A 27,500-nucleotide genomic window follows, 5' to 3' on the forward strand; every position below is an offset into this window, starting at 1 on the left:
AACATGAGCCCAGTAACAGTCATTAAAGGTTACACAAATACTGTTGATCACTTTACCGCAACGCGTTTATGAGCTTGTAGATTGGCTATTATTATTGCTATTTTTGAAAAGAATAAAAATAAATCTTTGATCATTTCGGAATATCTTTTGCCAGTAGAGACATGACCAAAATAGGGGCACCGGCACCAGCTTAGAAGTGGTTGACATAATTAATAACAGTTGGTTGTGATTAACTCCAGATCCACGAGAAGTGCCAGCTGGAGATCAGCTTCAACACTCTGCAGACCAAGCTGCGTATCAGCGGGCGGCCTGCCTTCATGCCCTCCGAGGGACGCATGGTGGCGGTGGGTGCAGCACGCGACACACGCACTGAACGCACAAACCGTCAAAGACACACATGGACAGTTGGACACCACCACTGGTGGTGACCAGGTGTCCCCCCTTTGCGTGGGACAGTCCCTCATTTCCAAGACTTTTCAGGCATCCCAACAGATTGAGACCCCGTGCCACATTGGCCCCTTTTCCACCGGTTGGTTCCCAACGGGAACCGGTTCAGTTCTTTTTGGTTTTTAGTCCATGAGCCAGAGCTCCAAAATTGAAACGTTAATTATGAATTGAGTAGGCAAAACCATACCTATATTAGATTGTTATCACCATGAAACTTCCCCAATTGAGTACTTACACGAAGACAATGATTTATTGTGTTACAAATTTTACATTTTTTAATATGCAAATGAGGCATTATGTAGGAAAATATGCAAAATAATCGAAAATATGAAAAAGCTACTACTGTGGAAGGGTTATCATGTATTTATTTACTTGTATTGATCCTATAAACAATTTAATATAGTGTATAGTTCGTCCACAAATGTTGGACCTCTGGCTCATGGACTAAAAACCAAAAAGTGAACCAATCGGTGGAAAAGGAGTCACAGTGCACTGGCAGGCATCAGTGTTCAAATGCCCTAATCGTTAGTCCCCTAAAAGTTGGCTTTCTATTGTAAAGCTCTCTCGTTGTCTCTTTTCCTGCAAGATATGTTTTTAAGCCTGTTATAATGACATGAGAAATACTGTATAATAGGCTACAGTACCAAGTTGGCCATATTCACACCACAATGAACATTTTAAAACAAAGTGTGAGATGCCAGAGGGGTTTAATAACAAAAGGATTAGGCCAACAATATTAGGCCTATTAGGTCAAATGTCACATCAAGGCATTTCAATTAAAGTAATAAGTTGCACACTTCACTTATGAGAGATGTTATGCACTATTTACATTTGGAAAAGATTAAGTTTGAATTGAGAGGGAGTGAAGATAGATTCTACCAGACATGGCAACCCTTCATTGAATATTTCAATAGGTGCACGCTAACCCCTCCTACACAATAGATAGCACAATAGAAAAATTATTTTATTTTTTCTCTTAAAAAAAAAAGAATGTCTGTAATTCACTTAATTTACAACATAACAATGTTGGGAAAGTTTGAGAGCAAGAGTGTCTGTCCTGTTTGTCTGTTCACACTTGTCATTGTCAACTGTTTTTTTGTCAACTGTTTTTTTGTTTATTCATGTTTATCACATTTATATGTCTTTTTTATTATGTATTGTATGTGGAACATTTACATTGCCTGTTATTTTTTTCATTTTATTTAACAGAACTACTCATTATGATTGTCGATAATATTCTGATATACAAAAAATGCCTAATAAAAACATTATTAAAAAAAAGTAATAAGTTGCGAACCCTGTCCCGCCCTCCGGTCCCACACACAACCAATACTTCTGTCCCTGGATATGGCCACCCTAACCACCAGTGGTGGAAAAAGTACTCACATTATTGCCTGTGACCCACAAAGGGTTCTCGCCTAGAGCCTATTGGAGTCATATCTTGGCTTTTTGGATCATTCAGGCCCATTTGGATTGATCTACTGCCAACCTGTGGAAGGCCATTTGGGATTTCATAGCATGTACTGTTTAAAATCTCAAATGAACCAAAACACAAATGCAAACAGGTTGAACAAGTCCACCAAAGTGGCTGTTTGAACAGGTGTCAAGAAGGCTGACTGCTCTGGCCTGAGATGAATCCTGTGTGTCTCTGTAGGACATCACCAGTGCATGGCAGGGTCTGGAGTTGGCAGAGAGAGGCTATGAGGAGTGGATGCTCACTGAGATCCGGCGCCTGGAGAGATTGGAGCACCTGGCTGAGAAATTCCGACAGAAGACTGCCACACACGAGACCTGGTCACTTGGTGAGTGATGCCTCCAAATGTCTAGCGTCTGACATTGTGATTCTGTGTTTCAAGCCTGAGGAAGGTCGCAAGCTCTCTGCTCTTTAACCCATTCTGACCTGAGATCAGATTCATACGAGGTTTCCACTGGACACACACTGGTCTGATGAACCCATTCTGACCTGAGATCAGATTCTAAAAATGTCAGTCGTTCTTCGATTTTTCAAAAATAGCAGACCTACAAGCTCGTATCGCGCCACTCGGTGGCGCGCTATGAGCTTGTAGATCTGCTATTTTTCAATAGTTAAAGCATAACATGATGCTAACACCAAAATGGGTTCCCGTTCAGAATGAGTGAAAAATGAATGCTCTTGAACCTGGCAATGCGGATGTCCCTTCTTTCTTTTCTATGTGGTATGCCTCGTCACCATCGCACCTGCCCCAAATTGCCTACCGGGGGTGTGTGGAAGTCATCTCTACATAAGTTTTAGGTTTATGTGTATTGATTGGACTAAATTGGACTAAGACTAAAGCTAAATCTGCTGGAAAGAAATGAACACTGGTCACTATGCGTGTTGTAATTAAGTAATTCAAGTTAAATGTTGTTTTCATATATTGAAGTTTACGTTTTTTTTTTTTTTTTTTCTGTTTATTTGTCTGCCTATCTACAGCAAAATGTTCTCAAATAAAAGCTTTAATCTAGAGTTAGGCATTTGGATCTGGCATTAGACCCAGAAATCTGGCATGGGTCACTGGGTCAGGCTCTAAAATACATTCTCCTTTGGTATGCTTCCCCCGGGCAGGTAAGGACCGTGTTCTTGGCAAGAAGGACTTTGAGACGGCTTCGCTGACGGAGGTGAGAGCACTGCTGAGGAAACACGAGGCCTTCGAAAGCGACCTGGCCGCCCACCAGGACCGAGTGGAGCAAATCGCTGCTATCGCACAGGAGCTCAAGTAAGGAGGAAGAAGAAGGAACGCGGCAGAGGGTGATTGAGGGACAGAAAGAGATAGGAATGCATTATGGGAGAGGCGTGGGAGGGAAGAATGAGAGAGGATTTGCACGGATGCTTTGAAGCTCCAACCAGCCGAGGAAGTTGCCAGCCTTTCAACAGCACTGTTGTGTCACAAACACACGTAATGTTTCCATTTGTGGGCACCCCCCTCTAGTGTGTGGACTAACCTGAGTTCACCCCCCCTCTAGTGTGTGAACTAACCTGAGTCCACCCCCCCCTCTAGTGTGTGGACTAACCTGAGTTCACCCCCCTCTAGTGTGTGGACTAACCTGAGTTCACCCCCCCTCTAGTGTGTGGACTAACCTGACTTCACCCCCCTCTAGTGTGAACTAACCTGAGTCCACCCCCCTCTAGTGTGTGAACTAACCTGAGTCCACCCCCCTCTAGTGTGTGAACTAACCTGAGTCCACCCCCCTCTAGTGTGTGAACTAACCTGAGTCCACCCCCCTCTAGTGTGTGAACTAACCTGAGTCCACCCCCCTCTAGTGTGTGAACTAACCTGAGTCCACCCCCCCCCCCCTCTAGTGTGTGAACTAACCTGAGTCCACCCCCCTCTAGTGTGTGAACTAACCTGAGTCCACCCCCCTCTAGTGTGTGAACTAACCTGAGTCCACCCCCCCCCCCCCTCTAGTGTGTGGACTAACCTGAGTTCAAGCCTTGGCTGGAGGACACCCAGTTGAAGGACTCTGATGTCACTCATGAAGACATAATTCACATCAACACTATGAACTATCTAGAGCAGGTGTGTGTGTGTGTGTGTGTGTGTGTGTGTGTGTGTGTGTGTGTGTGTGTGTGTGTGTGTGTGTGTGTGTGTGTGTGTGCGCGCGCATGTGCGCATGTGCGTGCGTGCGTGTCTCAGTACAGGTTTCTCTGGTAGATTGGCCGTAATGCCTTTAAGCATCAAATGTTTTACAAAAGTTGGCCTCTTGGTGGCAAAATATATAGTCTCGGCCTAGTGGAGACAATGGTGTAGAGTAGACTGAGGGTGTGCTGTGTGTGTGTCAAGTTAACGAAAGGACAGGGTCACGTTTCTGATTATTTACGGCTCTCCTCTGCTTTATTCTGGATTGACGATTTGAAACATGACACCTCGGGGGATTTGCTACAGTCCCCATCAGTCCAAACGTTGACAGACAGACATGCAGACAAGCATGACACACATTTTACATGGTGGCTTTGATCCTGATTATTATATTGCCCTGCTAAAGGGGTAGGAGTATAGGAGAGTACGTAGACTGAGGGCAGAGATTGATTGGAAGTTATAGATAGACACAACACCGCCTGGAGTCAAACCTTGTAACCTTATAATAATCTGATTTGGTCCCCAGCTGTCCTTTAGGGTATTATTTTGTCACTGTTTATTTGTGCCAGGGGAGCAGTTATAGGGGTTTATGTGTCAGTGGGGTTTGTTAATTGTGCTATAGCGTCCTGTCTGAACAGAAAATAATAATACAAAAAGAGTGATTTCTCTGGCCCTCCTGGTGCATCTTTCTATATTAATCATAAAGATTCTGATTCAGTCTTTTCACTGTTTCACTTTTCACTGTCAGACTATGACAAGACTACTACTACGACTACTGGATTGGATGTTTCAATTTCGAATATGCACTATAATGCAGGAGGCAGCAGGACGTTGCTTTACTGATAACAAGCACTTCCAAACTCCAAACAAACACTTATAGGAAAAGAATCGTCTGCAAGGAGTTTCTGGACAGGAAGTCATGTCTATGGTGGATTTTTATAAAACAAACACTTTGGATAATTCAAGCTTTTTGTACAGCTGCAATGTTGGAGAGTTTAACGTTGTTTAATACAATCAGATAGGACTTTTCTGTTTGGATGAATGGGCTGTCAAGCCTGCCAATGGCAAATTGCTGGCAAGATGGACGCGGTCTGCATATGGTCAATAGTACCTTTAAACACAAAAAACAGTAACTCTTCTCCTCTCCTCTTCTCTCCTCTTTGTATAGTGAACTGGAGTACACTGCATCAGGTGCCATTAATGAGCGTTGCCAAGCCATCTGTGATCAGTGGGATCAGCTTGGTACCCTCACCCAGAAGAGAAGGGAAAACCTGGAGGTAGAATCCACAGGGTTATTATTTTGAAAAATAGGTTTTGTTAAGTATTCGTTCACGAAATACTTCACTCTATGGGATGTTTCCCTTTGCGGAGCAAAAGGGCAGAAACTTCATTCATGAACTCCCACAGCCATATGCTCCTAAAATATGGCCTGTGGGTTTAAGAGCGATGACGTAGATGCCCTGCTTCTCGAAGCATCTAGGCTGCCTCTACGTCACAGCGCGCTCTTTCGCTTTTCTTCTGCCGAGCTGAAAGGACAGACTTCTGTTACTAAGTCAAGTGTTTAGGGCAATTAATACCTTATAAATCGGACAAGAGTGCAACTCGAGTACCGTGAGGTTCCCTGATACTTGGACTTTTCTTCCGACAGAATCTTTCGCAAAAACTCTGCAGAAACAAAGCTCCTAAACGGTTCGTAAGTTCTATTATCAGAACATTTCGAAAAGACCGCCAAAAGTAGAAGGGTAACAACTAGCTTACAGCTAGCGCCGCTTAGCGGTTAGCTTAGCAAGGCGCTACCTTCTATTGTGCTATCTTTCTCGTCTCGGGGCTAACAAGCCCGCTACGGTTAGCATAGCCTCAGTCTCAACGAAGGTTCAAGGTGCTATCTTTTCTAGCGAGCTAGCTCGCTCTCGTAGCCTGTTACTCACTAGCTTAGCGCTAGCATAGCACCTTCAACGTTAAACTAGCCGGTGTTTTACGGGGCCTGTAAGCCAGTTTTCGCTAGTCTAGTTTTTCACCTAGAGACTATACGATAAGCTACCTGGTGTTTTACGAGGCCGGTAAGCCCGTTTCTCGCTAGTCTAGCTTTCACCTAAGCTACACGGCCTGGAAGCCCGTAGCAAATTAGCTTTCTTCACGTTCGTGGCCACGAAGCCCTTTCACAAAGTTAGCTAATTCCTGGTCCCCCTCTCGACGGAAAACTACGAGCTACAAGCATGTATTCCCCGGTGAGAGAGACCGCCGCCGCAGCTAGACGCCGCCGAAGAGGCATCACTCCCGAGCCACAGAAGAGGTGCACTGTGGCGGGATGCGGCAACAAGATGTCCGGCACCGACAGACACGAAGTATGTCTGTACTGCCTCGGCGTGGATCATGCACGCAACGCCCTTCTCGATTTCGACGACCTATTTGGTTGCGAAAAATGCAGAAGGATGGACTTCACCCACCTACGAGGTAGGCTGAGGCGCGTCGATGAGTTCTACAAAAAGTACACACTCGACGAGCACGAGCACTATGGACCGAGGCAGAAGTTGGACTATACCCCAGCTTCGCCTCGCACAGCCAGAGGCTCCACTCAAGAGCGAGAGCGGCCTATACCGGCCCCTCGTAGCCGTGCTACAGCTACGGTCTCCTCCCAGGCAGCGGCAGACAGGGCCACCGCAGCCCGCTACGAAGCTGACGGAGCTAGACCTAAGAGCGGCTCTCGCCCTCTGATACCTCGTCAAGTGAGTACACCAGCAACCGGGCCTCGCGGCCGCGAGATCCCGGCTACCATGGAGGAGCGCTCCGCCAGACCGATAGCAAAGCCTCGTCTTCGCACTGCGGTCTCTACTACCATGGCAGCCCGCCTAGAAGCCTCTCCACCACGCAGCAAGGCCCCCACTAAGGACTGGGCTGACGCTGAAGAGGGGGAAATCGACTACGACGAACTCCCCTCCTTCCAGGAGAGAGACTGCGAGCGCTATGAAGTCGTAGACGAGGGCAACTACCAGAACGACTCGTCAGAGGCAGACGAGTACACTCGCCGCCCTTTCCAGGACAGTGAAGACGACGAGGTAGAGGAATTTCCTCCCCCCGTCGACAGACAGGTAACACCCCCACCTCAGCCTCGCGCTGCTCTCCCCAAGGATAATTCAACCTTGATGGAGATCTACAAAAGGGCTGCTACCCGCTGTGACCACGCCTGGGAGGAGATCCCCAGCGAGAAGGTGAAGTGGGATGGACGCAGCGATGAGTACGTCCCCCCTCCTGTACCAAAGAAGCAGGCCATTCCTCAGGCCTCAGGCTTTGAGACCTTGCTCAGCAAAGCCTGGACCAACCCTATAGTCAAGGTAGAGGCCATCCACCGCCGTGGCAAAAGGGCGGCCACTGAAATGAAGGACATGGAGAAGCTGAACCTTCTCAAGATGCCCTCCATGGACAGAGCCATGGCCTCGTACCTGGCTAACCCCCAAGCCCCAACTGTGATCCCACAGGACAAAGAACCAGTCTTCTCCAGTGTGGCCGACAAAGAAGGGTCTAAGATCAACAGGTGGCTGTATGACCACATGACCTTCGTCGCCAGGGGACTCAACGCAGGAAGCCTCCTGCATGGATCCATGAAGGCTCTCCTGCTGAAAATGGGCAACATATCCACCCCAGAAAACCTGGCTGAGATGCGCCGCCTGGTACACGAGCTGGCCCAGCTCCAATATGATGTCACCAAGCACACTGGAGCAGCTCTGGTGTCCTCCATCCTCCAGGAGCGGATGAGGTGGGTGAACCTCGCCCCTCTCCCCGATTCTGTGAAGAGGGACATGGTGGGGAGGGACATATCACACGAGAGCCTCTTCCATGGGGTTCTCGAAGACATGTCGGTCTCCATCCAGCAGGCAGAGACCTCCACCAAGACGATGAAGGCTCTCCAGCCACTGGCTGCCAAGGCTCCACCGGGCCGCGGCAGGGGCAAGCGTGCCCCATGGAAGCCCAGGACGTCCAGCAAGGACCCACCCGGGCCCCCGAGGGACTACTCCGGAGACAGACAGCGTCAACCGCAGGGTCCACGCACCGACCGTCGCCGCTCCCCCCCGCCCTACAAGCCCAGAGGAGGAGCGTCCAGGGGCCGAGGCGCTGGGAAGCGGAAGTGACCCGCATGGCAGGTCCCAGAGGGGGGTCCTAGCCTCACCCCCCCGATTTCTCCCACAGAGTTCGAGGCCGGAGGCAGTGGTCACGGACCTCGCCTCCGAGCCGGCGTCAAAGCGCTTGAGGACGAGTGTGCAGACTGCCACGGGCAGCAGTGTACACACGTACCAAAATGTTGTTATGTGCAATTCACAAAGTGTCAATGTTTTTGCTTTAATAAAGTGTCAAAAAAACAAAAAAACACAAAAAACAACACAACGAACTCTGAAGGGCACAAGCCCAGCCATGGGAGAGATAACCCATACTGTAACAGCACAAGCTGTTACAGGCCGGGACCACCACGCCAAAATATTTCTTCACTACCCGAAGAATCCACTAGAGGGAGACATTCCACACAAGGTGAGTTTTCCCCTAGGCAAACCGTCTCAAGGTACCCACAGGCCACAGAGAGACACCACTATACAGGCGGGTTTCCCCCCACACACCCCCTGTCACGTCATCTGTCAAAGTGGCGAGAGTGCGGAGCATCATCATGGATCATGCGCACTATAGCGACCGGATACAGGCTCCAGTTCGTGTCGAAACCGCCCACCTTCGAGAGGATCTTATTCTCTCAAGCGAGGGGACAGGAAGCAGGCATTTTACAAGAGGAAATCAGATCCCTCCTGCAAAAAGGTGCCATCACGGAGGTTTCTCACAACCAGGCAATGAACGGGTTTTACTCCCGTTACTTCCTGGTGAAAAAGAAGGGGGGGGGGGCTCCGACCCATATTGGATCTCAGAGCTCTCAACCGCTATCTGAAAACCTTCCGCTTCAAAATGTTGACGCCACCAGTCCTACTGCGATCAATCCGCAGAGGGGACTGGTTCACGTCAATAGACTTACAGGACGCATACTTTCACGTTCCAATATACCCACCGCACAGAAAATTTCTGCGCTTCGGGTTCGAGGGGAAAGTATACGAATACACGGTACTTCCCTTCGGAATGTCCCTGAGTCCGAGAGTCTTTGTGAAATGTACAGCAGCGGCGATAGCCCCACTGCGACAACAGGGTCTTCGTCTAGCAACCTACATAGACGATTGGATCCTATCCGCAGACTCTCAACAAGAGGCGCTGTCACACACACACACAGTGCTCAGCCACCTCCGCTCTCTCGGATTTCAAATCAATTACGAGAAGAGCATGTTAACGCCGACACAGTCAATAGACTTCATCGGTATAACGCTAGACTCAGTCTCTTACAGAGCTCGCCTGAGTCGAGAGAGATTAGACGCGATGATACAATCGGCAACGTCTTTCAAGAAAGGACGCTCGATTCCTTTCCACATATGTCTCAGGATGGCGGGGCTAATGGCTTCCTCAATCCATTTAATCCGCCTGGCCAGGCTACACATGAGACCATTCCAGCTATGGATGAACTCTCTGCGTGTACCTATGTACCGTCGCCACCAACGGGTAGAAGTGACGTCACACTGCATACTAGCCCTACAATGGTGGATAAACAGACGGATCCTTTCAGAAGGAGTCCCCATGGGGAGACCTCTGATCAGGAAAGTGGTCACCACAGACGCAAGCATGACAGGCTGGGGAGCCACGCTGGAGGGTGCCACAACCAGGGGGGTGTGGTCAGAGCACCTACGCTCCTCCCACATCAACTATTTGGAACTGATGGCGGTTTTCCTCGCTCTGAGGCAATTCGAACCGCTCATACAGGGTTGTCACGTGCTGGTGAGAACAGACAACACAACGACGATGTGTTACATAAACAAACAAGGCGGTCTCAGGTCCCCCCGTCTTCATCAGTTAGCTCGAGAGCTCATTCTATGGAGCGACTCTCGGCTTCTGTCCATCACAGCATGTCACGTCCCCGGTATTCTGAACACAGGAGCAGACCTGTTGTCCAGAGGACCTCTCCGCTACTCAGACTGGTCTCTACACCCACAGGTGGTCACACAGATCTGGAGCAAGTACGGGACACCCGAAGCGGACCTATTCGCCACAGAAGGGAACACGACGTGCCCCCTCTTCTTCTCGATAGAGGGGCCATCGACGCTGGGACTAGACGCCCTGTCACACCGATGGCCCAAAGGCCTACTCTACGCATTTCCCCCACTGACCCTCATTCCCCCCACTCTGGACAGAGTGAGGACTCAGGGTCTGACAATGCTACTAGTAGCCCCAGCCTGGGGGGTCTGGAGGTCGGAGATAACTCACCTCCTCTACGACCAACCGTGGCAACTCCCTCTACGAGTGGATCTCCTCACTCAAGCAGGTCGGGAGATTTTTCACCCTCGCCCCCAGGACCTAGACCTATGGGTTTGGCCCGTGAGAGGGTGATGTTGTCCGACGTAGGCCTCCCTCCGAATGTCATAGCCACAATTCAGAGGGCAAGGGCTCCATCAACAAGGGCCCGCTATGACACGGCATGGCACGTCTTTGAGCAGTGGTGCTCAACACGGCCTACCCAAGTGGTCCCCTACCAAGCGTCAGTAGTGGACATTTTGACCTTCCTACAAGAGTTCCTAGACAGGGGACTAGGTCTCTCCTCGGTCAAAAACAACTTGGCAGCAATCTCAGTCTGCCATGTGGGGTTCGAAAACGAGACGGTATGGAAACACCTTCTAGTTAGGCAGTTCGTTAAGGGCGTACGAAGGGAACACAGGGTCAACAGATCCCTGGTCCCCTCCTGGGATCTAACCCTAGTCCTGGAGGCCTTAACCAAGGATCCCTTCGAACCACTGACGACAGTTAGTTTGAAGAACCTGACACTGAAGGTAGCCCTCCTAGTTGCCTTGACAACTGCTAAAAGGGTCAGCGACCTACACGCCCTCTCGACCTCGCCAGAGTGCATGAGGTTCGATGACAGGTCAACCAAGGTCACTATCAAACCCAACCCAGCCTTCATCCCCAAGAACGCTCTCTCCGTGTGCGTTCCAGTGGACCTACAGGCTTTCCACCCCCCTCCTTTTGCTTCTAACGAAGACAGGAGGTTAAACTGTCTCTGTCCAGTGAGAGCTTTACGAGCATACGTGGACAGGACGGCCCCCTTCAGGATAGGGAATCAACTATTCGTATCCTGGGGTACCAGGACCAAAGGAAAGCCTGTCACAACGGTCAGCATCTCCAATTGGATAGTGCAGACCATCCGCTTGGCTTATACTAGTCAGGGAGTGGAGCCCCCACAAGCGCTGAGGGCTCACTCCACAAGAGGCATGGCAGCATCCTGGGCACTCTGTAAGGGTGTCCCAATCCAAGAGGTCTGTACCGCAGCGAGCTGGTCCTCTCCCTCAACATTTGCCACATACTATAACCTAGACGTGGCAGCGCCCTCTGTGGCGCACGCAGTGTTGGGGGCTGCCGCACCATAATGGACCTATTAGGCCATTAAACCATGTGTAATCACATAAGTCTAGATGCCCTGGATATACCAGGCCTACATGAAGCATCTACACTGAGAATGTATATCAGCCCGAGGCTACTACCATTCTCCACCGGGACCGGGCTATCAACCAGAGGTTGCCCAGCCCTCATTAGGTTACCTTATATAGCCCTGAACACACTTGACTAATTTCAAGACACGGGAGTTCATAAGGTCCCATAGAGTGAAGTATTTCGTGAACGAATACTTAACAAAACGAAGAGGTTTCTTTAGAAACCAAGGTTTTGTAAGTAGAGTGAGCGAAATACTTCACTCGAAACACCCTTCTGTCTTGGCCCGGCAGAAGGAAAAGTGTTCGAATGAGCGCGCTGTGACGTAGAGGCAGCCTAGATGCTTCGAGAAGCAGGGCATCTACGTCATCGCTCTTAAACCCACAGGCCATATTTTAGGAGCATATGGCTGTGGGAGTTCATGAATGAAGTTTCTGCCCTTTTGCTCCGCAAAGGGAAACATCCCATAGAGTGAAGTATTTCGCTCACTCTACTTACAAAACCTTGGTTTCTAAAGAAACCTCTTCGTTTTATAAAGTACTGGAGTTATTAGCTATTTACAGTATGCATTCATAGTTAAAGCTGCAATCCGGTGAATATAACTAACACAATTGCAATAGGGGTGAAAAGTATTTAGGGTTATATTTGACTAATCAATTTAGTTAAGCTATTCTCAATTATTATATTAATCAAAAATCAATAGTGTGAAACAATAGAATCACTAGAAACAATAGAATCATCTATAGTTGCAGGCAACTGCCAAACTTTTACATTTTGATCCTGTGGTTGCAGGAGAAATTCTGGCATTCATGCAGGAAACCTGTGTTCAAATCCTGGAGAGGACATAAATCATACAGGTTTCAGCTTTTAAATGCTTCTAAACCAGTGGTTCTCAAAGTGGGGTCCAGCCCAGGTACCCTCAGGGTTAGTTAGGAGGGGGTTCCAACAAGTGGACCCTTACAGGTCTATAACTCTGTGTACTAATGGAGTTAAATGTTACCTGCTGCACTCACGCCCAAATATATCAACCCAGCACCCTTCTACTGTATGTCTTCTTCCGCCCAGAGGACAGAGAAGCTACTGGACACCGTTGACCAGCTCCACCTGGAATTCGCCAAGAGAACGGCTCCCTTCAACAACTGGATGGAAGGAGCCATAGAAGACCTCCAGGACATGTTCTTAGTCCACACTGTAGATGAGACACAGGTACGTTCAATGAATACATTCATACATTATATCGTTGCTGTTGGGCAGAAACCTCTTATCTACATATTTTAACAGTTTGTGTTTTTTCGTAAATGAAGGCCCTACTTGATCATACTAGAGCGTCACACAAAAGTATAAAACGTTAGCTATTTTTGTACAGTTTTGGACGTATGAGGTTTCCACAAGGAATGCACCGATGTATATCGGTATCGGACGATATTTGCCGCGATATCGGTCAATATCGGCAAATAAATAAATAAAACTGACATTTACCGATGGCAGTAGCCGATATTTATCTTTTGTTTATAATCATACATTTTGGATGGGCTATGTTGGTGTGTCGGTTAGAGGCAGCCTGAGCCTATCCCAAGCTGTAGATTCTGAACATGTTCAGGTTCAGGTTTATTTGTCATTTGTATAGATACAGAGTATACATACAATGACATTTATTTTGCTCAGAGCACTCTCAGTCTTACATACACAGGACATAAACAAACATCTATAGTGCAAGAAAAGACAAAAACAGGAAAAGAAAAGTGCAAGTGAAGTGAAGTGCATCGTGTTCTGAAACAGCCAGCAGCGAGTGAAGCAAAACAGAGCCGGTGAATGCACTCAATGCAGGCCGAGTGGAATAGTACTAAGAGAGTGGCGACACACTTCCTATGGGCTATAGTTCCAAACATTGGAACTATCCCATTGAGATAGAATGAGCACTTCCGCATTCCATTGTTACAGTGGGAGTCAACGCGAGTGTCGCCACTCTTACTAGATTACGCTGAATGCCGCTCTGATTGGCCGAAATTAGCTCAGCTGTTTCAAGTCAAAGTTGCAAGTCCACAATGAGTCACGGATGGACGCGTTGTGAGCTTGTAGATCTGCTATTTTTGATGCGCAAGACCGTTCTACGGAGCAGTTCTACGGAGCCGTTCTACGGGATTCAGATCTTACAGAGGCCAGTTTCGAATTGCAGCCATCCGTAGGTGCCCTTTGAGAGCGGTTTTGAAGGAGTCAAGGGATTCACATGTCTTAATGACTGTTGGTAGGGCGTTCCACATTTTGGTGGCATAGGAGCGAAAATAATTTAGTCCCTTGTTTGTGCCGAATCTGGGTTGTACATGGTTTGTTGCACTCCCTCTGGTGTTGTGGGTGTGGACTTCGTTTACATTAAGGAAGTATTTAGACAGGTACATGGGTATCTTGGTGGTGTAACGAATCTTGTGGACCAGACCCATTGCAAGATGCTGTACTCTGTCGTTGACCCTAAGCCATCCCATCCTGTCAAAGTGGGCAGGGGTGAGGTGGGTTCGGGGGGTGAGGCCAAGTAGGAGCCTGACCAGTTTGTTTTGGGAGGTCTGGAGCCTTGTTTTAAGGGCCTTTGAGGTGCTGTGGTACCAAGAGGTGGATGCATAGTCAAAGAAACCTTGTACGAGGGCTCCTGTTAAGGTCTTCAAGGTGTTTTTGCTGACCAGTGAGGAGATCCTGTAAAGGAATCTTGTTCTTTGATTGACTTTTTTGATTACGTTGGTGGCCATTTTATCACCGGAAAGATTGGCCTCCAGGATGGAACCTAAGGTAGGTAATTTGATCTTTTCGTGTGATAATATTGTCACCCACTCTAACCAAGAAGCCATCTGCCTTGCTGAGATTACTATTTGATCCGAAGAGAATGGATTCAGTTTTTCCCAGGTGTAAGGATAGTTTGTTATCAGCGAGCCAGGTGCAGATTCTACCGAGTTCAGAGCTGAGGGTCTTTTCAACCTGCAGTTTGTTCCTGTCCGAGACCAGCAGTGCTGAGTCATCTGCGAACAGGAACAAGTTGCAGTCACAAGCTGATGTCATGTCATTAACATATATTAGGAACAGTAAAGGCCCTAGTATGCTTCCTTGTGGGACGCCACAGCTCACTGGGAGGGGAGGGGACAGTGTTCCGTTCACCTCCACCATCTGTTCTCTCCCCTCCAGGTAGGATTGCATCCAGCTCACTGATGTGCTATCAAAACCAATAGCTTTAAGCTTGTTAACCAGTATGGAGTGGTTCACGGTGTCAAAAGCCTTTTGGAGGTCCAGCATGACCATGCCGCAGTATTTTCCAGCGTCCACCTCGTGTTTGATGTGGTCGCTCAAATAGAGGAGGCATGTGTCAGTGGAGTGGGATGTTCTGAAACCAGATTGGAACTCGTACAGCAATTTATTAGTGGCAAGATACTTTTCAACCTGTTCATAGACTATTTTTTCCATCACTTTCGAGATGGAGCTTAGAATAGAAATAGGGCGGTAGTTGCCGGGTTCTAATTTACTCCCTTTTTTGTACAGGGGGGTTACTTTGGCCAGTTTAAAATCTTGGGGGACCTGTCCCTGTTTGATGGAGAGGTTTACTATGTGGGTGATGACGGGAGCTATGGAAATGGCTGAGTCTCTGAGAAATTTGGAGGGAATATTGTCATGGCCAGTGGCCTTGTGGGGTTGGAGGGCACTCAGTTTTTTAAGTACCTCCTCAGTTGTTACCATTGCCATTTTAAAATCATCTTTACAAACACCTAGGTTTTTGTAGAAGGCTTTGATGTGTTCTACACCAAAACGCCCAGAGTGGGAGGGCAGTTTGTTAACCAGCATTGTTGCAATGTTTGTAAAGAAGATGTTCAAGTGGTTTGCTACATCAAGCTTGTCAGTGATGAGGGTGTTATTCGATTTGATGTTTATGTTAGTAAACCTGGTTTTTAGTTTCTGACCACAGCCTAGTTGGTTGTTTAGTAGCTTCCAAAGCTCCCGAGGATTGTTTTTAATTTCCTCTGCTTTATCATTGATAAAGTTACTTTTTGCTGATTTGGTCATGGCAATAACACGGTTTCTTAGCTTGTTACATTGGGTTTTTAGGATGTACAGTTTGGTTTGGAGATCACTGTCGGAACGCTTGGCTAGCTTGGACTTGCATTTAAGAAGTTCAGAGCATTTGTTGTCTCTGGTTTTCATTGCAGTCAGTATGTCCGAATTCATCCATGGCTCGAGCGGGTTTTGACCCTGACGGTTCGCAAAGGAGCCATGATGTTTAGTACTGATGTAAATTTGGTTTTAAAGCCAAGCCATGCTTCTTCGACTAGTGAGCTCCTGAGCACATCGGACCAATCCAGACTCTCCAGTTCAAGGTTAAAGGCCTCGCTAGAGTAGGTTTTGAGGTCCCTAGATATGACTGTTTTGTGACAGTCAAACTTTAGTTTTTGAAAATCTAAAATCATAAAATGATCGCTGAGCCCACATACAATAACCCCTTTCTTGGAGATTCTGGATTTGTCCGAGGTCAAAATGAGATCAATGACAGTTTGAGTAGAATCACACACTTTTGTGGGTTGGGTAATTAGCTGACTGACACCATGCAGATCACAAAACCGACTAAATGACTTAAACACAGGTGCTTCCTTACGAAGCATATCCGTATTGTAGTCGCCAATCAGGATTTTCTCTACACAATCCTCCCCAGCTAAGCACCCCTCAAGTATATCATAGAATCCATTCTGATCGGGCGGTCTATAGACGGTGCCAACTAATACTGATTTAGCATTTTTGAAAATTAATTCAACCCACACTTTCAATTTCATCATGCTGTAAGTCAGTACGAGTAACATATTCAGTGTCTTTGTGAATATACATGCACACGCCACCACCATGCCTGTTTCTGTCGTTCCTAATGATAGTATAGTTTTCTATTTCTATCTCTGGATCCTTGGTGGATTGGTCCAGCTTTGTCTCAGAGAAACACAGGATATTTGCCTTACCGTTTTGAAAGAGATGTCTGATCTCAGCCAGTTTGGGACTCAGGCTATTTACATTCAAATGAAACAGGTGAAGGCGACGACGACACGTCTCCAATCTAACTTGTTGAACAAACTACAGTAATAAACTCACCAATAGTAAAAGTATTTACACACTGTAGTTGTCCCCATTGATCTTATGAGCCTATGAGGCATATGCTTTTCCCAAAGAAAATCTGTCTTGAATGCTGCTAGTGCCACCGCCGCCCACCGCACCTACACGAGTGAGGGTGACGGCAAAACCCACGTACAGTAGGCTTGTATATGATATGAAAACAATCAGCCAAGAATGGATTAGTACTGAAGTTGGCAAACTACCAACAAAACAACCGAGCTCACAGCTGTATGCCTGCATGTCTGCTGTAGAAAAGCAAAAATAAAAATAAAAATCATAAAAAGTATTAAAAATAATATTAGCGAATAATCGGATGTCAATTAACAGTGTCGACTAGTGTTTTGCTAGTCGACTATTCGATTATTATGTTAATGCCCTAGCGAGTGGTGTAGATGTTATGGAGACTGGGTAATTCTGTAGTGCCGATGATTTTAGCTGCTGCTGATGTATTTCTCATATTGAAGATGTATTTGTTTCCCTGGCGGGAAAACGGGAAAGAAATACAATAAAAAAGTGCTAAACCACGCTAAATAACCAAAATGTTACTTAATTTATTTCCTTAATTTTCTGTATATTATTCGACCAATCTATCATTCAACTAATTCTCAACTACTCCCAAATACAAACACTCTCTCTCTCTCTCTCTCTCTCTCTCTCTCTCGTCCAGAGTCTGGTGTCAGCTCATGAGCAGTTCAAAGCCACCATGCCAGAGGCAGACGGTGAACGACAGGCCATCCTCAGTGTGTACAGTGAGGTACAGAAGATCTCTACGAGCTACGGCCTGTCTGCTGACCTGGTCAATCCTTACAGTACCATCAGCATAGCTGACCTAGGAACCAAGTGGGAAAAGGTGGGCGTCATTAATCAGAAACAATAGGCTATGCACAGCAGCCATATTGGAAAGAAATCGGACCTCCTTCCTTACCTCTCCTCCAGATACGAATGATACTATAATGTAGGCTTTGTTCCATTTTAGTGTAGCACAGTGGTTCTCAAACCTTTTAATTTCAAGGACCCCCATAACTCAGAGTGTACAAATGGAACATTTGCAGAGTTACACACATCATAAGGGGCCATTTGGAACCAATTTGAGACCCATGATGTAGCAGAGTCTTTCCAGTGAGCCAACATGCATAATAATTTCAACACCACATAATTATGAGAAGTAAGGAATTTCCAATAAGGCTGCTGTTCAGAGCCTATTGCATAGTGGCAGTTTGTGCATATGAATGTGCACACATCACATCTGCATGTATTGTATACTGTACAGTACATGGTGGACATCTGTCCAGGTGTGATACGTGCATGAGTATCTGTGTGCGTTCCCCAGGTGAAGAAGCTGGTTCCCCAGAGGAACAGCTGTCTCCAGGAGGAGCTAGCCCGGCAGCATGCTAACGAGAGGCTGAGGAGGCAGTTTGCTGCCCAGGCCAACAACGCTGGACCCTGGCTACAGTCCAGGATGGAGGTAGGCCAGAGACAACAAGAGCCACCCAGTCCCAGGGGTGTGCATATAGTTGAGCCCCACTTGGCTTAAGGCCAGATGACCTCAGTGTCCTTGTTCTCCTTGACATCCAAATTGTGCCCTATCTCAGACAAACACACAAACAGCTTCATTATTATAGCTTCGCACTCTTTTCCACCTTGTCTTCTCCGAAAAAAGCTAGACTACTGTAAGTTCATTATTGTGACTCAATTAGTTGGAAAGAAAGGAATGAAAAAAGTCCAGAAACACACACACAAACAATGCATCCACACATGCATGCACGTGCACAGTTTAAAAGGTGGAAACCTTTGATGGTACAGTCCCTGCCCCCCACCACCAGGTAGTGGGTTCGAAACCACCATGGTGTGTCTGGCTTTGTCTGGCATCTACAGTATGAGAACACAAGGGAGGGAAGCCGGGGCAGGGAGGATGATATTGGCCATTGCATGCAATCCTACGGGCTGGGGCAACACCTATAGGTCAGCAGGGAGTGTTGGGCGGGAGGAGTGGGACGAAGGCTCTACGTCCTCCCGGTGGGGGCTCCTCACTGGCAGGTGAGTCAGGAGGATACAATTAACAGCAGTGACAACACAGACATGTGTGAGGAATCTCGGGAGGAATCAATTGGCACGACGACTAAATTAGGAATAAAACAATATTTGCCTACTCTAAATATTTTACATTTACCTTTCTCAAAGTACATGAATTTACATTTATGGCATTTAGCAATAGCTTGAATTACCCCTGTAAGTCAGCCTGGAAAAGAGCATCATCTAAATGTCCCATGTCCCTCTCTGTCTGTCCAGGAGATCAGCCGTAGCACAATGGAACTGGGTGGATCCTTGGAGGAGCAGCATACCCAGGTGAAGCAGTTTGAACAGGTAAATCATCTGCTCCTCGGTCACAAAGGGTGGTTTTAATTAACAATTATTTTCTTGGTACACGTTCATTTCCAATACTAGCTGGTGGTTGTGATAAAAAAAAATAAGTAACACACGTAAATAACAATTACTTTAATGAGTAAGAACAATAGCATGCATTAAAGATGTATAGTTTCTAAATCTACACTAATTGCAGTTGTCCAATATATACACTGCACCTATAGAGGGTGCTGCAGCCTCTCAGTTGTAAAATAGCACAACATTATTGTGGCATTCCTTTTGCTCTTCATTTGAGGATGTTTTGTGAAAGTGAAAGTAATTAAATAACACATTTACTGTATTGTAATTAATTATCTTAAATGTAAAAAACTAAAAAGTAGTAATGTAATGACGTTTTCAACGTAACTTCCCCAACAGTGGTGGGAATATTATAGTATTGATTTGTAATAGTACAAAAAAACGGAGGCCATGGTCTTCATGGCTTCCATGAAATGACTGCCATGTTTACAACAACACTCGCATAAAACAACAGATAACAGATCCTTCCCCAAGCCACGCTTTAAACTACCGGTGAAACTACATGGTCATTCCATAATGCCCTTCAAAATGTGCCCCCCCCCCTTACAGTAGATCAATGGTTCTCCCTTACGACTGTGTAACTCCGACAGTGTATAAATGTAACCAAATGGACCGTCAAGGGTCCATTCCTCATTGATTTATAGAGCAGTCTAACGTTGCATCAAATCGGGCTCTGTGGCCTAATGCATACATTTTGAAGCTATAGCAGCAATAATTATCATTCAGCCTTCACAATTCATTTGAAGTAATGTTGATTTGATCATAGTGATCAATCATAAGCTGTAATGAAGTAATAATTGTGTGTTTGGTATTCCTGAATCTGATCAGATGATTATCAACTACAAGGCTAACATTGACAAACTGGAGCGAGACCATCAGCAGATACAGGAAAACCTCGTCTTTGACAATAAACACACCAACTACAGCATGGAGGTAACCCACCCACGCACGCACGCACACACGCACGCACGCACGCACGCACGCACACACACACACACACACACACGCACACACACACACACACACACACACGCAATGTGTTTTTCACACAATTCCCGTCAGTCGCAATTCCCGTCACACCCCATGGTGACATCAGCCCCACTGTGGTTGCATTTCCCGTCAGTCAGTCAGTGTATCGTTCAAAATCCCCATACATGGGGAAAGCCCCATACATTGTGCCCATGCACCATATATGGTTCTCGTGACATCACACTCGTGACCTTGCCCTTTAGGGCAAAGTCGCTTCGCGCCCCCAGGCGTCTTACTGGTAACACTGCCTTCCATCATTGTTGATTGGACTGAACTGATTTAAGAATAATTTGGTAATTATCTAAATGTACTATTAGGCCTACTTTAAAATATCATAATGTCATGTATTCTACTGGTGCCATAGTTCAGCACTGTGTATGTTATCAGTTATCATTTGTCTGGGAGTCAATACGATTCAGCATAAGGCATCAGGTGAAAGGTTATCTATCATGCAGTCATGATATTGATATATCGGAACAGATGGGGACTCTGCCGAGGGGAATACCCTCCATCAGATATGACTATGAGAAGATAGCTGGAAAAACTCTCTAATGGGCAAAAGTTCACATTGTAAGTTCACATTGACACGTCTAACGCCACACGTCCGTGGTGTTGCTCCGTGAATATCGTGTGTCCGAGTGAAGGCTCATTTATAGTCTGGATTTTTAGTGGTGAGGTACACTGACCACCGAACTACAACATGACGTCACGAGCCGCGGTGAAGATCAAACCACCGCCACCGCCCCAGCCCTTCTCTCTGTTTTTACTCACCACCGCTCAACGTTATTCCAGCTCCGGTGGTCACCTCACCTGACCGTGTTTTTTCCGTGCTCACCACAATCACTCCGTCGCATGATTCGCATCACAGAACGGGGAACTACAAACAGCCACAAAGCTCTGCGCGGTTGAAAACACAGTCGCAGAGGTGAAGTCAGTGACGTATTACGGCCACAAAGCACAGGCGTAAACGCCACTTCCGCATGCGCCGCATATACGTCACAGTCTATTACTTGGCCACCCGAACTACTCACAGAGTTGTGCGTTCACAAAGTGTGCTCTTCTCAATTGTAATTTAAAGATTAAATAAAGATAGATATAAAGATTGAGTGTCATGATTGCCACCCCCCCCCCCTTCTAAAACATGATCATCAGGTACTATGATTATACTAGGTAGAAGATCTTTTTCAAAAGTGCACAGAAAGTGTTGTGAAAAAGTGAAAAAATTATGTTTGTATGTGGCCACACCCACCAGTTAATTACGTATAACTGGTTTTCACCTGTGCACCACCCACCTGAACTTAAGCCTCGAAAATGGGGTTAGGGTTATGATGTTATGTCACAAAAATGGTGTGCTCTCAGGAAGAAACAAAAAATGCACAAGGAAGACATGTTTGAATATTCTAACCAAACCTGGGGGTCTATTAGAGTAGAGTAATTCATAGATGCATGCAAAACGGAAAAAGTACAAAAATCACTGCACTTCAACATTAGCGTTTTAAACGCTGACTCATGTTTCTCTCTTCCTCCCTATAGCATATGCGTGTTGGTTGGGAGCTGCTGCTCACCACCATAGCCAGGACGGTGAATGAAATCGAGACCCAGATTCTAACACGTGACGCCAAGGGCATCAGCCAGCAGCAAATAAATGAGTTCAGGACCTCCTTTAACCACTTTGACCGGGTAAGAATGCACCCGCGTGTGTGTTATCTAGAAGTCCCCACACAAGCATGGTCAAATCTGAAATTGACCATGTGCTGATTCTGGTCCGCATGAGAAAAATACATTTCTATGACCAAAAATATGAGGAACTAGACAAAGTGCCAATCGGCACAGGTCTCCACCAGGGCAGGTCAGGTTGTGGCCTCATGGTGGCGCTATAACAGGCTGTTGAGGAAGATTTGGGCCGGAGGTTCGTGTTGGAGGGATGCAGGTACAATGGTTTTCCATGTGTGCATACATAAGTTGTATACAGATCGATGCAGTTATAGCTAAAAACAGGAATTGGCCTGTTATAGCGCCACCGTGAGGCTGATTTTGAGGGAAAAATTGTGGCATGTCGTCCTCGGCCTAGTGAAAATGTGCGTGTATAATTTAACGGAAATTGCACACTGTGTTTGTGATTTGTGGCCTTTTTTCGTGTGAGCTTTGGAAGCCAATCTTAGCCAATCAGGATGGAAGATGGGAAATGGTGCCGCTCCGTGTTGATCACATGACTATGGAGATAGTGTATACCGATTTGCGTGAAATTTGGATAAAATCTGAAGGAGTAATAATAGAAAATGTGTTTTACATATGTCGGCCTCTATAAAGGCGGTGGCGCTATAAAGAGCAGATGTGAAAAATTCCAGGCAAAGGTTTTTCCTTGGCCTCTAGGGAGTTGGCATACAAAGTTATTGAAATACAAAGTTATTGAGTTGAAATTGTTCATGTGGCATTTCGTCCTCAGCCTAGTGGGAATGTGGGTGCACAATTTCACGGAAATCACGCAATGTGCTCATGATTTGCAGCATTTTGTTTGAAACTGAGCACTCCTGTGAATTTTGGAAGCCAATCTTAACCAATCAGGATGGAGTGTGAGAAATCTGAAAGACCGGTTTCGTTGAATGGCTCTAGAGAGACTGTGTACCAATTTGCGTGATGTTTGGACAAAATCTGTAGGTGTACTGTGCAAAAACTTGTTTTGCACAAAGCGGCCTCCTGGTGGCGCTATAACAGGCCGTTGTGGAAAGTTTGGGGCAGAGGTTCATCGTTGGCATCCAGGGAGTGTGTGTGCAAAATTTGGCATCGATCGGGTTAACGGTGGCCGAGATTAGCTGCTCACGGACGGACGGACGGACGGACGGACGGACACACGGACGGACGGAGTGCAAAACATACTCTCCCCACATGCCTTCGGCCTGGTGGAGACAATTAGGTTCAAGGGTTCATTTTAGGGTGAGGGCTTACGGTTGGTGTTAGGTTCCTCGTTTAAGGACTTCAGTGTTCTGTGCCATACAATTGTTAGTACAGAACAAATAATGTTTCGCCATCTTTGTTGAAGAAGAGTCTGGGCAATTATGTTTTAGTCTTACTAGAATTACTAAACGTTTCTAAATACCCTCAAAAAACCTTTGAGGGTATTCTTTACCTACACCCATTGGTGTCAATATCAGACCATCTGATGGTCTGATTTTGAATCTAAATGGTTGTGTTTATGCTATTGCCCTGAAGTATCCATCTCATGTAATTGAGAGAATTTGGAGGTTTGGGATTCAATGGCTTTATAAAGTTTGATTTGGTTCCTCCCCTGTCTTCCATTTAAATTATTATTTGTATTGTTCAGGCCTTCTGGAAATGTGGTGTTTAACTTTACAATCCACTGCTTTTCTGTAAATCTTCATTCTCCCTCCCTCCGTCCAAGTTTTATTTGTTCTCTAAACCACAAACTTTGTTATGTTAAGGCTAGTTTTAGCGTTAGCCTGAGGGGTTGGTTAGTTTTAGGGTTAGCCTGAGGGCTGAGGGGTTAGTTAGTTTTAGGGTTAGCCTGAGGGCTGAGGGGTTGGTTAGTTTTAGTGTTAGCCTGAGGGGTGAGGGGTTAGTTAGTTTTAGGGTTAGCCTGAGGGCTGAGGGGTTGGTTAGTTTTAGTGTTAGCCTGAGGGGTGAGGGGTTAGTTAGTTTTAGGGTTAGCCTGAGGGCTGAGGGGTTGGTTAGTTTTAGTGTTAGCCTGAGGGGTTGGTTAGTTTTAGTGTTAGCCTGAGGGCTGAGGGGTTAGTTAGTTTTAGGGTTAGCCTGAGGGCTGAGGGGTTGGTTAGTTTTAGGGTTAGCCTGAGGGGTTGGTTAGTTTTAGGGTTAGCCTGAGGGGTTGGTTAGTTTTAGGGTTAGCCTGAGGGGTTGGTTAGTTTTAGTGTTAGCCTGAGGGGTTGGTTACAATTTACAATTTACAATTTAGGCATTTAGCAGACGCTCTTAATCCAGAGCGACTTACAATAATCAAGAACAAAAGCATGGGAATACATCACAAAAGCATTTATCATAAAACATGCGTAAGCTAAGAAAGTAACAGTGGAATATCTAGGCTATATTATGAGACTATACATATAAACTATATACAGTGTTGGCAAGTAACTTAAGTAATATACTACTTTCAGTAATATTATTACTTTTTTCGAGTAATATGTAACTTAACTAGTTACTTTCATATTTTGAGTAATAATATTACATTTACTTTTTTCCAAAAGTAATATTATTACTATTTTCACAAGCCTTGGTGGAACTGTGGGTTTGAGTGTTTATTTATAATGGTAGACTGGATAGGGGTCAAGTTGCTTTGCAGACTGCTGATCCGCTCTAGATCTAGACTCTAGAGCGGATACGGAAACGATGCACCCTCGTCGGTACGTATGTGTGAAGTACCGGATGCAGAAGGGCGGGCCTTAAACCGCCCCGAACACGGAACAACAACTTAAACTAGTGTGTGTAACTCGTTAGACTGCACTGTTAGAGAGAAGAGACGTAAACAAACTAAGCATGGAGGAGGTGCAGGAGACAGACACCGGCACAACAAAGCGTTATAACATTCAATACTTGGAAGTATTCACATTATTTTGAGTATGTCCGCGATCAAGACGAGATGAACATTATTGTCCGCTGCAAGTTGTGCATACAGAAGAAGCTATATTCCACGTCGAAAAAATCTACTTCTAATCTATGTGTACAAATGGATCCATCATCATGAGTTAAATAAACACTGCAGAATAGGGGAGGGGGGACTGCTAATGTTGAAAATGCAAAGCAAGACTTTTGGGGACAAAATATGCAATTACTGGGGGCGAGAGAAATAAGTAAAGTAATAAGTAACTAGTTACTTTTCTCAGGGAGTAATAAGTAGTGTAACTTTATTCCTTTTTTTAAAAGTAATAAGTAATAAGTAGTATATTAGTGTTAAAGTAATATTTTGCCAACACTGACTATATATATATACTACTATGCTATACATATGTACTATGGCGTGCTATGACTATATACAATGCAATTATAGTGCCGTCTACATAACATGCTATAAGTCTGTATCAGATGCTATCTAAGTCTACAGAAATGCTATCTAAGGGGGTAGGGTAAGTGCTATGGGCCATGATGGAGTCTAAAAAGGTGGGTTTTCAGACTACGGCGGAAGATTGGGAGTGATGCTGCAGTTCTGACTGCAATGGGAAGTGCATTCCACAGTTTTGGAGCCAGAAGGGAGAAGAGTTTGGGACGTGTGGAGCGTTGTCCCGGCGTTTTTAGTGAGGGTACGGTTGGGTATGGTTAGTTTTAGGGTTAGTTTTAGGGTTAGCCTGAGGGGTTGGTTAGTTTTAGGGTTAGCCTGAGGGGTTGGTTAGTTTTAGGATTCGTTTTAGGGTTAGCCTGAGGGGTTGGTTAGTTTTAGGGTTAGTTTTAGGGTTAGCCTGAGGGGTTGGTTAGTTTTAGCGTTAGCCTGAGGGGTTGGTTAGTTTTAGGGTTAGCCTGAGGGGTTGGTTTTAGGGTTAGCCTGAGGGGTTGGTTAGTTTTAGGGTTAGGTTAGGCCAGTAGGTTAAAAAGAAATAATTTCCCACACATTTTGTTTTTTCCAGAAAAAGAAAGGAGGGATGGAAACAGATGACTTCAGGGCCTGTCTGATTTCTATGGGCTATGATGTGGTAAGCACACACACACGTAGGCGCATGCACACACATGCATGCATGTACAATGTACATGCGCACGCACGCACGCACGCACACACACACACACACACACACACACACACACACACACACACACACACACACACACACACACACACACACACACACACACACACGCATACTTGCTTTATAAATTTTCCTCTTAGGGACTGATCGTTATTTATCCACCAGGGGGGGGTGGTGCAGATGTGATTAATTTTTTTTATTTTTCCTCATCCCCCCCCCAGCCTCCAAATATTTTTTCGGGACCCCCCCTCAGGGACTGGAAGAATATATATGACCCCCCCCCCCCCCCCCCCCCCAAACACCATAGACTATATTTATTTTATATTCACACCAACAGTATAGCAGCATAAAGTAAACGCTGATCGTTTATTAGGCGGCGGCCGTCTGGGGTTCATTTGGTTCCATATTCGTCATTACATTATGGTCAACACTCAACACTGATGATATGCCATTGCATTCTTCCAACTAAAGATTTAAATATAGCATATGTAAACCTACAAGCTCACAACAACACGCTGATGACGCGACACAAATTTGTGAGCTTAGATTGGCTATTTTTGAGGTGAGCCTCGTGCGTAAAGTCATTCTATAGCCAAGCTGCCAAGGCAGTGGGCACCCCTCGCCTCTGTGCCCAAGCCCAGGATGATGAAAATGAATGAATGCTAAATAAATATGTCACGCAGTCGCATACCATAATACTACAGCGTCATACTCCACAGAGAAAAGCACAATTTGCGCAACACCAACGTTCAACTGCCTGCTCGGCTCATTTAGCCAGCCAGGCACCGCCGAATAGTGTAACTCTTTCTTTAATCTATTACAACCACATACGCAGACAAAAGTACATGGCACCGCGGACAAAACACAAGTAGGTTACTGTGACGCACACACCAACAATCCACCATTGCAATGCGAGTGCGCAAAGATGCACATGACAGCTGCATGCTTTTAGATCTACCGTCAAACTGCCTAAACTGACCATGGAGAAGTTCACTGGAGATGTACGAGTCAATGGCAAAGCTTTTGGAGTCAATTTGAGACAGCAATAGACAAAAACACGAGTCTCAGTAAGTCTGATAAATTCACATATTTAAAGTGAATTCTTAAGTGGCAGAGCGGCTATGTAGTCGCGGGATTGGCTTTATCAGACCAGAATTATGACAATGCCATTAAAATGCTAGGCAGGCTGCATGTCGCGCGTAATTGTAGAACGCAGGGCATTCACTCTGAAGAGTGCGGGCGCAGACACCACAAAACAGTTTGCAACCAAACAGCCATACAGCGCATGATAGACGCGCCGACCACGGCAACGACAGACAGGCTGACCACAGTGTTGCAGATGCAGTTAGTAGTGTAGCAAGCAACTCTGACAATAGTATTACTGCAGACAGCTACCATTAAGGATAGATGCACCAACGCAAAGCCAAGTAGCCAGGTGCCTATTAGATGGGGGTAGAACCCGCAGTTTCATTAAAGAGGATATTTCCAGAGCTGGGTTTCACCGAGACACCTCACACCACCGCAACCTCAACAGCGGTGCTGTCAACCTGCTGCTCCTCGCCTTCCTCCTCTCTGACCGACAACACTGGCTCTTGGCTCT

The 27,500-nt window shown here is 46.1% G+C and overlaps 1 protein-coding gene across 1 annotated transcript in view; it reads left to right on the plus strand.

The window, feature by feature from the left end:
• The first annotated feature begins 218 nt into the window (after positions 1–218).
• LOC310874290 (alpha-actinin-2-like) overlaps positions 219–27,500 on the plus strand; it is a 30,946-nt gene continuing 3,664 nt past the window's right edge. The window contains exons 1-11 of the mRNA XM_083787032.1: positions 219–344; positions 2,102–2,249; positions 3,032–3,182; positions 5,212–5,320; positions 12,663–12,803; positions 17,392–17,574; positions 18,055–18,189; positions 19,014–19,088; positions 19,995–20,099; positions 21,729–21,875; positions 25,784–25,849. Coding sequence (XP_083643158.1) covers positions 318–344; positions 2,102–2,249; positions 3,032–3,182; positions 5,212–5,320; positions 12,663–12,803; positions 17,392–17,574; positions 18,055–18,189; positions 19,014–19,088; positions 19,995–20,099; positions 21,729–21,875; positions 25,784–25,849 — 1,287 coding nt within the window. The 5' untranslated portion in view covers positions 219–317. The remainder of the gene's footprint in view (positions 345–2,101; positions 2,250–3,031; positions 3,183–5,211; positions 5,321–12,662; positions 12,804–17,391; positions 17,575–18,054; positions 18,190–19,013; positions 19,089–19,994; positions 20,100–21,728; positions 21,876–25,783; positions 25,850–27,500) is intronic.

The sequence above is a fragment of the Protomyctophum parallelum genome, assembly GCF_964188405.1.
Source record: "Protomyctophum parallelum genome assembly, chromosome: 17".
Taxonomy (NCBI): domain Eukaryota; kingdom Metazoa; phylum Chordata; class Actinopteri; order Myctophiformes; family Myctophidae; genus Protomyctophum; species Protomyctophum parallelum.